This window comes from Montipora capricornis, chromosome 10 (assembly GCF_036669925.1).
Source record: "Montipora capricornis isolate CH-2021 chromosome 10, ASM3666992v2, whole genome shotgun sequence".
Lineage (NCBI taxonomy): Eukaryota > Metazoa > Cnidaria > Anthozoa > Scleractinia > Acroporidae > Montipora > Montipora capricornis.
The window spans coordinates 14833626-14846125 of NC_090892.1; the positions used below are offsets into that span (position 1 = coordinate 14833626).

At 38.6% G+C, this 12500-nt stretch overlaps 1 protein-coding gene across 2 annotated transcripts in view; it reads left to right on the top strand.

Moving 5' to 3' along the window:
• The window catches only part of LOC138018583 (oxysterol-binding protein-related protein 11-like), a 39533-nt gene that overhangs the window by 175 nt on the left and 26858 nt on the right, over nt 1-12500 (top strand). For both annotated transcript variants that reach the window (XM_068865272.1, XM_068865274.1), the window contains exons 2-10: nt 110-141; nt 1306-1411; nt 3792-3839; nt 3956-4037; nt 4485-4564; nt 5607-5873; nt 6325-6366; nt 9435-9464; nt 11193-11240. In XM_068865272.1, the coding sequence (XP_068721373.1) occupies nt 110-141; nt 1306-1411; nt 3792-3839; nt 3956-4037; nt 4485-4564; nt 5607-5873; nt 6325-6366; nt 9435-9464; nt 11193-11240 (735 nt within the window). The remainder of the gene's footprint in view (nt 1-109; nt 142-1305; nt 1412-3791; nt 3840-3955; nt 4038-4484; nt 4565-5606; nt 5874-6324; nt 6367-9434; nt 9465-11192; nt 11241-12500) is intronic.

Consider the following 12500-nt stretch of genomic DNA (forward strand, 5'->3'; position numbering starts at 1 on the left):
TGACCTTGGTTTAAAATTTTCTGGTTGAAAGCTTACGAAGACGAATCGACAAGTATCGGACGACTTGAAGGACTTCACGATTTTGTTAATCAGTTTCTTTAATTTGCAGAATCTTGATCAGCAGGATGAAGATAAATACAGGTAAGACGTCTCTATTTTATATTTACACATACACTCAATCATCTAATTCATTTTAGACAAAGAACAAATTGGTAACGTTCTATGTCTAAACAGGGTGTCGATTTGTAAGGTCTCATTGTTGAGATTTGGCGGGAGTATTCGTTCGCAATTGTTGCTATTTTGTGGGAGTCTTGGGCCTTAGATCAAATGCCTTAGGTCATAGTTTCCTAGACACCCTGTCGTCAATAGATTGTTTTCCAATCACTCGACAAAGAGACATAGCATAGTGTAATTATATAATGTACAGATTAATAAAAGATCTTTCATGATTAGCGAAACAGTTAGTTGTGAAGGATCTTACAAACTTACTGAACGTCAAAAATTTAGCCTCGGCCTGATCGTGGGAAGGGTGTATTTGTAATTATCCCCAAGGGCCAGCTGATTAACACAAATATCTGTGATTTAACACATTTGAACTGATTTGAATTTTGCCCTTGTCAATATGATTTTATGCTGAAGTGAAATAAGCGTCTAAGCCAAAATGGAAGGCCAAAAATCTTGAGGAAATTATTTTTGATCAGCAAATAAATTGCATATTCACCGAAAAAGTCATGGTGGTCGTTTATTTTAATTTTCAAGTGATAACGTGTCCAAACACGTGATCAGCATACATGTCAGATATTTGGATAATTTTGTGTTACACGAAATTCAGAAAGAGCATTCAGGGTGTGCAATGCATTTTGAGTGATTGTGGGCGTTCAAGTTTCCAGTGATCCAGAAACACGTTAATATTATTGGACTGTGATGAGATTTCCTTCCCAACTTGCCTTCACAAACCAGATTGGCATGCGTAAGAGTTCAGGATGGAATCATCTACGTTATAACCTAAATAGAGATGGCAAGATGTAACCTTCCATTGATCTGGATAAGGATGATCAGGACACCTTTCACCTGCCATGTGACCTGATCAATTTTATGTGAAGAAGGCTTTAGCAGAGTCGAAAGCTTAGATAATTATTATTATTTTGTACAGGATAGTGTCAGAAATTTATAAAGTTGACTTGAAAAGAGATCTATAATTTTCGTGTACCAACATACACGTAGACTGTTGTGATATAACATAAGGCCACCTCTTTCATTACAGTTTTGTTAAAACAGTTCGTGTAAATTATCTTCCTATTGTAGGAAACCCACAGAGGGACAACTGAGCAAATGGACAAACCTAATGAAGGGCTGGCAGTTTAGATGGTTTACTCTTGATCCCGACTCCGGATTGCTAGAATATTATGTGGTAATTTGCATACAATAATGTAGACTTTTGAGAAATTATTAATGGAAGATTGAAAAACCCAGTTAACCCTTTGACGCACAAACCGGCCTAAACCAGCCAGACTTAGTATTTTACTCTGTCCAACGCCAGATGATTTTACTCGTCAATGGGGAACCTCTGGGAGTCAGTGGGTTAAGTGGATAATGATGATCATGATGCATTATGGTAATGATCTAACAGAAAGCAAGACTACTTTGAGCAACAATGATCTTGAGATTTAGTGCTTGAGATGTGTGCTTTTGATGAAAACACCAAGGGAACCTTTTGTCATTGGTTAGGACTTAATAATATGGGGAACAGTCATGGTCAGTTAGAGATCCGGTTGCAAAATGAGACGATTATGATATAAAAGTAAGTTTGTTGCCCTTGAGGTGACACTTAACAGATTTTGTGTATCACTTCAAAAAAACCCCTTCTGTTCAACAATTCTCTGCACTTGTCTAACGCTAACTTATTCTTTGGTTCACTAAATTCTCTCCTTCTGTAAGTCACTGTTTTAGAGTCCTCTAAAAAGTGGAAAAACTAGTTGTAATTTGATCTACCACTTTTCCATCATGTCAAAGTGAGTTTTCAATAAAAAGGTTCTAAAAACAACACAATATATTTGGGATGATCTTGGAGAACATATAAAGAGGAAAAGTTTGTTGAGGCAATAGGCTCTCTAAGGCGCTTTAAATAATTACATTGAAGTAGAGTAGAGATTCAAGCACTCATAGGTTAATCTGGGATTTTAAACATGGTCCACATTGGTGGGATGCAATCGCTTGTATCATTGGGCCAACCTTCACGGCTGCCCCATATTAATTTTGTAAAAAAGAAACAAATCAGGATGAAAATGTCAATGCCAAAGTACATGTAGGATGCCAATCGCCAGGTATGATAAGGCAATTAATTTTGTTTTGACCTGGCTCACTCTGTACTGTGATTAGGTGCAGTGGAAACAAGAAAAAAAAAAAGATTAAAACTTGATGTTCATCAGATATTTCCAGAAATGCCTCTAATTACCAGTAGATGATTTTGCGGATAATTTTCAATAAGCATCATAAAGTGTGCCCTTACTTTTTTCCCCAACCTCAACATCACTTTTGTCTCAGAATACAGACAATAATTATTAATGTCGCAAAGTGTCCCCCTAATATTGCTCCTCGAGTAGCCTTAGGATAAACAAACTGCATTTAGCCTAAGCAAAAAATGACGCTAACCTTTACCGGTACCCTTACCTCATTGTTGGAAATCAGTAGCAAAGGCTTAGACTTGAAGGGACAACGCGTGTTGGATGTCAAAATTGGCACTTATGTCCAGAAGGCTCGTTGCGCAGGCAATTTTGATATCCAACACAAAGTTTCCCTTTGTTGAAGTCTAAAGGCCGGGACACACTACATGTAGGTGATAAGTCGCTTCAACATGTTGCATATTGAAGGGTTGTGAGACATTATTAGGCCTACGGTTTATAGTCCTTATCCGAGAAGACTTGAAAGTCTAACCATTTGCGGATGTAATTACAGCGGCAGCACTTTCTCCTCAGTTATTTAAAGACCCCGAGTGTTGGTCCGGCTGGAGTTGAACTCACTACCTCCTGCTTGTCTGCCATGTGTTAGCCACCAATGCATGGAGGGAATGGATTAAGGGGCTATAGAGGTCTTAGGTGTTAGGTTATTGTCTCCTGTCTGGAGCATATTTTTTTGGGAGTAAACCTGCTTCTCAGGTATTTACTATGTATAAGTGAGAACTCACTAGTGCATTTCACAATTACTGCAAATGTGTCTTGCCCAGTAAAACTTAACAATTAGACCTGTTTGCTGGCTACGGGTCAATAGCCCATGAGGTGAAGCTGAATGGGCTATTGACCCGTGGCCCTTGAAGGGTCTACACGTAATTGTTTTAGTATCACCCAACTAGTCGGACAGAAAAGGCAATAATAAGGTTAGCAAATGCAAGTTGAAGAAATGTTTGTTTGGGAATAAAACGAAAGAAAGTGTCATGCTTTTCGCTACTTGAGGACTATTACTAATAGTCCTCTAGTAGCGTAGCCAATCAAAATGCAGGTTTTGGATTAGTCCACTAGTTGTGTGATACTAAATGTAATTAGACTGTACTGTTCTTATTTATTATTGACCTTACAGTCCAAGACCAGTTGACTCCTAAACATATATACAGAAAGAACATATTCATCAATGTTAGTATTTTGTGTTGCTATTATCATGAACTTCGTTAAGTGGTGTTAAATGCTAACTAACTGCGAGGATCATAGCTTCACTTGATTTCATATCCGCAGTTCATACATGATCCATTTCATATATCATTTCGTTGTTAAGTTTATGTTGCATATTGTTATCTTCAGGACAAAGAGAAGAAGAAGCTGGGTCCAAGAGGATCTGTTTACCTTGGAGTGAGTTTTATCTCTTTTATGTTTCGTTTTTTTTTTTATCAGAATGCTGCCTCTACAAAAGCGATTAATGGGGTGTGAACACACAAGTAAGATCACAAACTTTCTCTTTTTTCCAGGGAAGTATGATATCTCCGAGTGATGAAGACTCTTTTACCTTCACTGTCAGTGCAGCCAATGGGGATATTTTTAAACTTAGAGGTAAAGGTGTCAGGAAAATTAACTTTTAAAAAGGTTTTGTCATTTACATCAAATTTGGAGAAGTTAATAGAAGTAGCATATAATAATTATATATATAGAAAGAAATTGAAGTGTTAATATTAACATTGTTAGTTGAAGCTTGGGAAGGAAATTGAACAGAAATAATAATTTATGTAAAGAGTGAGTTTTTGGTTTAGGTCTCTTCTTAATAAAAGAGCATTGTTTGACACATAATATGAAATGTATTGTGATGTTATAGTGAGCTATTTTGTGGCTAACATTTGACACTTGTCTCTTTAGTTGTTTGAGCAGAACAAGATACATGTATCTCCAAATATCTCTTTCTTTTTACTGGGATATTGCAGAAAAATAGACATGATGCTATTGGTCATACCCATTTTGAAGTGCCTCTTAATTAGCTATAATGTGTCACTTGTTTTATTTTAGCCAATAATACTAAGGAAAGACAGGACTGGTTAAATAAGCTTCGCAGTGTGGCAGAGTTTCATGCCTCAAGCATTGAGCAGGTATTCAATCTCACAAAATTAGTATTAATAATAATATTATAAGGATGGTATCTTTTCAATAACAAAATGCTCTCAGATGATTGGTTGCGGACTTAGCAGCTGCTGTCTGATCCTTTACTTGATCAAACTTTTGACTCTCCAACTTCTTGGTATTCCTGATAAATTGAACAAATCCAGACTGTTAAAATGGAGTAGAAAACCAATTATGTACATCAGCCAGTGCTCGAAAAAAAAAAAAAAAAACACCAAAGTTTTTCCCTCAAATCCGTCGTACCATTCCAGGTTTAGGACACTTCGCCCATATTGTATAATATAAACAAGATGGAATAATCTTAGAATAGCTCAACACATATTTTAAAGTGACGTTTTCGTCACCGTAGCCGACGTGGTTTCTTAAACTCCCAAATATGGTCATGCTATCAGCAGACAACCCATATCCAGACATAACTGATTAAGTGTGCAGTACGAATGTCAGACACTTCGCCCCCACTTTCTGGACGATTAGCCCCCTAACCTAGAAACATTAATAATCACACAGGAAAGGTAGTTTTTAACTTCTAACCAATAATTATACTGGTAAGGTCGCAAGCAACAGTTCCTCTCAGTTTCAATCGAGGTAAGATCACCTGAAGATCGATCGATCTTGGATCGTGAAAAAAAAATCCAATCACAAATGCTTTCATTCACAACGTTAAATAGCTTGATTTTTTCTTGCAGTAGAAAAGAAGAAATTATGATCTGCTTTCAGGCAGTGATATGTGTTTGTCTTGTATTTGAGCACTTCAGCTGCCGTAACTGTGACCAGAAACCCGTATGGGTTGAAACGTGTAACGGCCCCTTGTGTGCTGGGAAACAAGCTTCTGAATATTCAATGCTAAGTACCATATTTGGAACAACAAGAGCGAGGAGTTTCCAATTATGGTACTTAGCACTGAAAGATTCAACCAATCAGTTCGCACTGAACATTCGGAAGCTGTGAACGCGCGTTACACATTTCAACCCTTATGGGTTTCTGCTGTAACTGAACTCCCTCTCCTATCAGGCCGCCCCTCCAATCTACAGGACGGCTAGTCTTCCAGCATCTGCTCTTCAACCACCTATTAAACCACCTGTGAAACAGCCGCCAACAGCAGCCATGTCAACTGGTCCGTCCTCCATAGCAACAGCTGACAATGTCAAATCCGACTCGCCTAGACCTGTCCGTAAAGTCGCACATATACCTGAGAGTATCCTTTCAGGGCTGGCGCAAGTGAGGGAGGACCTGTACAGAGTAGAGGATCAGCAAATGACATTTATAGATCAGCTAGAGGTAAAATCATTGCAATTATTATAATTACTGTGTGAGAGCATGGAAACCTTAGGAAGACTAAGGGTGCGTTCTATTGACCCTATTCCGGAATGAGAATACATGGAGTGATGATTTAAAACGGTATGTCTGGCGTTTAGAAGCAACAAGGATAATAAAGAAATGTTTTAAAAATAGCATTTTAGCAGGTGTTTGCAAATTTGAATGTGAATCTCTGTAAAAACGAAGGATTTATAACTTCTTTTCCATGTATTCTATTCCGCCGGGAATCGAACTCTCCCTAAACTTGTTTTCACCTAAAAGTTAAAGAATTATGAAAACCAAACGTTTTCGACACTCATTCATCTTCAAGTTCTCTTTTAAATACCGGTACTATTTAGTAACCTTGTAAGTTTTTGCTTGTTAGTTTTGGGCTGCTGGAAATATAACAGTTTTTCTACACTTTCTGTTGCAGTTAGACCCAACTGGAGAGGAATCGCTCTTACCACTAGAATATGTAAGTTTGCAAATATTTACAGTTCAAAGTTACATTCTCGTCTTATAGAGGCAGGCGTTGTTCAGTCGGTTAGTGCGTGGCCTTTTGAGCTAGAGGGTCGCCAGTTCGATCCCCGTCTGTGTCGACTTTCCTGTGTTTCGTGTAGCTGTAGCTTTGAATATCCGTAAAACGGAGCATTAATGGGCACAAGTTATCAGTAACTCTAGTTGACTATCACGTGCTACCCTCGTAAAAATAAGGACTTTTACCTTTTTCCTTTTTTTTTACCTCGTGTGTCCAGAAATGCAGATAATAGTGAAATGGAAGATCGAAGATTTGGAAATGGAAGATTTGGATTTGGCGAATTTCTTTCAAATCCACGACACGTCGCCATCTTGGGGAAATTTCGACAAATCTGCCATTTTTGCCATTGTCTGCATTTCTGCATACTCAGTGAAAGACTGGATGCATAGAAGGAGCTAAACTCGGTGTAGCACTGGGCAATTTCGTCAGCAGGTTGTTGCCAATTTTGTTTCGCCAATAGTTGAACGTTGCGAGACAAGTTAAATTACAATGATAGGGCAGCGTTTTCACAACGTGTCTCGATGATACCTTAAACCAAAGGAGCGTTAATTTTCATTGACTGGTACCACAAACTGCTGTCGCCAGTTGTTCAAACGATGGATAGCGCTATCCGTCGGATAAATCACTGTCCAGTAGATAAACACTACCAAAACCAATTGCGGTATCCAGTGGATAGTGATTTATCCGGTGGATAGAGCTATCCACCTTTTGAACAACTGGGCCCTGGTAGGCAACTTTCAGTTTAGATATAGATATTTTTTTTGCCAGCTGGGAGGCCCGTATAGCGAAAAACTTTTACCGAGGTTTTGAATAAAATGCTCTTTCAAGACCGAGGTCACCGTTTTTCGCTATACGGACCGACCCTTAGCTGGTAAATAACTAAACTTACTTATTTTTTTCCTCTCTTTCCCTTCCTCTCTGAAATCACTTTTTAAATTGTTGACTCGCATCGCGCTTGATAGCGAATGTAGTATTAATACGACTTACAAACTGAACGTTTCAAAGAGAAATATTTTTAGTTGAATTATATTTCCAAACCTCTTGTCTAATAAAAAGTAACTTCTGTATGTAAACGGATTCGGTGTCAAAAAATGAAAATTTAAGGTGAAGGACAAAAACTCTCCGAGCGTTATCGTGCCCATGGGCATGCAGAGATAGGAAAATCCGGACTGCGCGAAGAACCAATCAGATTGCAGGATTCGATACCGTGCGCTCTCGGGAAAAAATAGTAAAAGTTATGCATCATTTCCCAATAATATTCGAGAAGTATTGTGAGCAGGATTAGGATTAATTATTTTCCTCTTGACACCAACTTTAGTGCCGTTCACACCACTTTTACTTCTGGGTAACGGGCAATTTTTCTGCCATATTAAAAAGGCTTGAATACTGGCCGACTTATTACAACAACGCGCATTTACATTTTGGAATGATCTGACATGCTGTCGTCCTTGCTAAACTCAAACAAGCCGTTTAGTAATCAATACTGTCTTGCAGTATTTACTGTATGAATGAATTGAGGTTTTGGCAGCTTTGGCTGTACAAGTTATACAGCTGACGCTGGGATAAACAGCTGTGCAATCAATGGATATTTTGAACAGAAAATCGCACTTTGCTCGTTTAATGAAAAACATTCGGGCGGTAAATTAATGTTAGTGTCTTAATCGCGTAAAACGCCTAATATAAGGGACTTTAGGTCTAGGACGGCGACGTCGTCGAAAGCGTTACCTCAAAAATATGACTTTGCACTATCGTCAGTCTTCCGCGGTTATTTTATCGCGTTCACACCGTACAAAATGGGCGAAGTATCCCAGAAATTGGTACGAGCAGTTTCAGAGTAAAAAAAGAGAATGAACGGTTCACATTTTTGTGCTCATGTTATATCGCCAAAACCTCAAATTTGGTGATTTCACGCAGTTGTTCTTACGCAGCGAGTACCGCAAAAATATGTGCGAAAATGCGTTTCCTCTTTTATCCAATGTTTTCGTTACCGTATCAGTCGTCGTTTGCTCAGCTCACTTTGTTACTGTTTTGGAGAAAAAAGAACAGCAGAATTGTTCAGTGGTTCGTCGTAATGTATATCAGTGTTCATTAATTTTCTCTAGGCTAAAGCCGTGGCCAAACTATCGAACAAAGTTGGATCCCAAATGCGAAATTGTTGAATGTAAAAGTTGATGTAATGGCAAAACGCTATCCAACATTGCTTGACGAATTCAAGTTCAAGTCAGCGCTAAATTTGAAATTATCGCGCTAACACTGAAACGAAAACCGCTCTTAGCGTTTATGCAACTGGAGCTGTTTGAGGACGGCAATGACGGATTTAAACGAGGGATAAACCAAAGAATGGTTAAGAGAACGTGTAGAAAAGGGTATTATCAATGCAAGATACATCCGCATTTGGGAGATGAGTGAGAGTGAGCTCGGATCAAGAGAAATTTCCAAACAGAGCGATAGTGATTAAGGGGGCTAAAAGTGTCCCACAGACATGACCTTGCTTGATATACTCGCTGATCAAGGTTTCTGGCTGTTCATCAAAAACCACGACGTTCCCTGGGTCCTTGTCGGCCATATGTTGCAAATGATGCTAGAAGCCTGGGCTTGATAATAAGATAGCGATTCGTGATTGGCTCGATTCAGGACACAACTTTGTTGGAAGGGCGGCAAAACAATGCAACATTGTTGTGTCGAGCAGAATTGCTGGGCGTAATGTTTGATCAAAAGCAAACTCTATCCAACACTTGATCGAACAAAAAATCTTGGACGAATATCTTCCAACATGGTTGGCCAAACGGTCGAACAATGCTGGATCGAGCAAAGTTGAAGCATCCAATCCAACTTTGTTCGATAGTTTGGCCAGGGCTTAAGTCACCGTAAATGGTGGATAAATTTCGACCCACAACAATCTTACTACATTCTTTATTCCCCAAACAAGAGTAGAGGCAGACTATGTCTAATTGCGTGTCAACCTATGTGAACTTCAACTTTCTCCTTTTAATGTCTTTTCGCAGGATGTTCTTATTCTGAAGGCAACTGCACAGGTGGGAATTCGCAATCAGTCTCATTTTTTTTCTGCAAAGGGGTCTAGTTTCTAAACAAACTGCGGTGCTGCGTCGTTTGGGAAGTCATGAAACTCAGAAATGGGTTCATCAACTGAATTGATATCGTAAATTGATTCGGAAGCTGACTTTTCGACCGTTAACCCTTCGTCAGAGCGAATTGCAGAAGAATCTCTAACGATGGGAGAACGCTCGAAACGCCGTCTTTCGAATTTCATTACGGTGGTCAATTTGCCGTATATCAACTTAGTTGATGAACCCATTTCTCACTTTTTGTGCTTGTGATCAAGATCCTACAAATGGTACAATTGTCTTCAAGTTGGCCTTGACATAATTAATTCTAACTACACATCTTCCTTCAAAAATGCACTTCGGCCTTTTTGTTTTTTTGCGACAACCAGTGATAGGCTTAGATATGAAGTTGCTCTTGCGACAATTTTCTTTGAACGTCTCGTTATTCAATGCCTTAGGCGGCTCAGTATGTTAACAGTATGTGGTGTATTTTGGGCGCATTGGTGAGAGCACCCTCCGGCCTCCCACAAATGTGGCTCGGGTTTAATTCTCAGACTTAGTCAGCATCACATGTGGGTTGAGTTTGTCGGTTCTTTACTCTTCTCCGAGAGGTTTTTCTCAAGGGATGCTGGTTTTCCCCTCCCCTAATAGACCAGTTTCGTATTCTAACGATTGGGTTGGATCGAGCATGAAATGGAGGCTACTGCGCTGGAATCTTTCACATGCAAATCATTTTCCCCGCATTAGCCTCCATTTCATGCTAGATCCAGTCTAACCGTGACAATCCGAAACTGGCTTATTGAAATAAAATAATAACTCACCTACAATTTGATATGAATTGATTTGATTTCTGTACAGTGTCCCCAATTAGTGCCTCAGTGCTAAATGATACCGTTGGAGCTAGTTTCGATCGAGTGTCGTAAAACCAAAACTAAAGTAATTACTTTGGCCAATCAAGAAGGGCCGAGACAATCCAGTAAACCAATCAAAACTCAAAGTAATTACACGTAGCCGACACAAAGCGAGGGAAAATGTGCACACGCGAGCCACGATTGGTTTTGGTTTCACTTCTCATTGGTTGATAAAGTGGCACGAGAACTTTGAACCAATCACTGAGTAAAGCAATCACAAACCAAGGCAATTCGCTAATTACTTTCGACACTCAATTGAAAACCGCTCTAAGTAAAGCTCATTATTATTATTATATTGCTGAGATCTGCAATACTATGCTTGAGAGGCACGAGAATGTTGCGATCTAGAAGAGCTGCATTTGGCATTTTTAATATTGACCTAGATATCGAAACTAGTGAAGGAGCCATTTGCTGAAGAACTTATTATTTCATTTTTATACAGAGAACTGACCGAATTTTCAAGCTATACATTACCATGTTTTCATAAGTAAATTTTTAATTTTCTTCTATATTTGTATATTATATTTTTTTGGTGTAAATTTTTATTACATCTACAGTAGTAATACTTAGTCCCCCAGCCGTAGTGAAACAAAACAAAGTAACTTTCTGTCTAGTTTTTCGATTCTTAACAATTGTAAACGTAATTCTTTTTAGCGATGACATTTTGGGTTTAAAAATTATTATCATCATCATCATCATCATCATCATAATCATCATTATTATTATTGTTATTATTATGATGTTTGTTTGCAAAGTGTGACTTTTGCGTACTCTTTGCTTTTTTCAGGCAGCCCTCAGCACACTTCACCACTGTTTTTCCATTCTTCAAGGACAGGTAAAGGAAATAAAACACAAATAGCTTTGGTAAAACAACGGATCTTTTTGAATTTGACGTCTCGTATGTTACAAGATGTTGAAGCTCGGTGATTCTTTTTCATAATCGCCAATAACTTTGAACATTTCCTGGCAGTACCACTCAAAAACTGTATCATATACCATATGCAAAAATGGCTGCCTTTAAATTGTTCTTTTGTTCATATTCAAAATAGCCCAACTAACCTCGTTCGGGATAACAATTTTTTTAGAATTTTTGTCTCAAAAACGAGGTTAGTTGGGCTATTTTGAATATGAACAAAAGAATAACTTAAAGGCAGCCATTTTTGCATAGGGTCTATAAACTCTCTAGTTCTTCGGCAGTCGAAGCTGAGTTGGAAACAAAACACAAGTAGCGGTGGTAAACATGGTGAAGTAACGCTTTTTGAAGAGCTTAACGTTTCGTTTGCGACAATAGAGAGATTTAGCGTTACGTTTTCGTGAAACGCGAAAGGCAAAAGTGACCGCGTGACAACGATTTTCCCGCTATTTTTGCGCGTTGGCCGGTTGTCGCTTGCCATACGTGAAAGTTGGCATTTTCGCGGTTGCCTTATACGTAGAATTTTCTTTTTGTTGTTCTTCGACATAACAAGTTGTTTGTGGAAAAAAGAACCCCAAAAGCATTTTCCGGTAAGTCAGACAAGGAAAAATTAGTTCTCAACGTTATAGATTGTTCATAACTGACTCCTTACCGCAATATTTATTGACTCACAAAACGTCTTCATCGGAACTTGAAAAATTTGACAGGTAAGGATTCTCATTTTATATAGTGTCTTTTTTTACAAACAATGTTTAAAAAGTCTGTTTTTGTTAACTAATCCTGGAGATTAACACAGTCCATTCCGAGTTGGCCGTGGGTCACGCGAAGCTAAAGTCGCGAGCTTCACCCTTTTTTACGTGAAACGTCAAACGGGAAGCCGACGTTTAGCCTTTCACGTTAACGGAAATGCTAAATCTCTCTAATGTGTTGAGGCAGTTTTGCCATTTAGTTCTTAGGTTTCGTTTTCATCAATATTAACATTAGACTTTCCACTGGACTAAGAAGAGGAGTGACTGAATAGGGAAGATATCTGTTTACAAACGTTGCTTTTGTTATTCAAATTTGCCAACCACAAGAACAAAAGAGCTTTTGTTTCGACAGCCAATGACGCTCTGGTTGGCACATTAATGACAATAGGTGACGTCAACGATATCTTCCCTATTGAAAGTTTAAATTAAATTC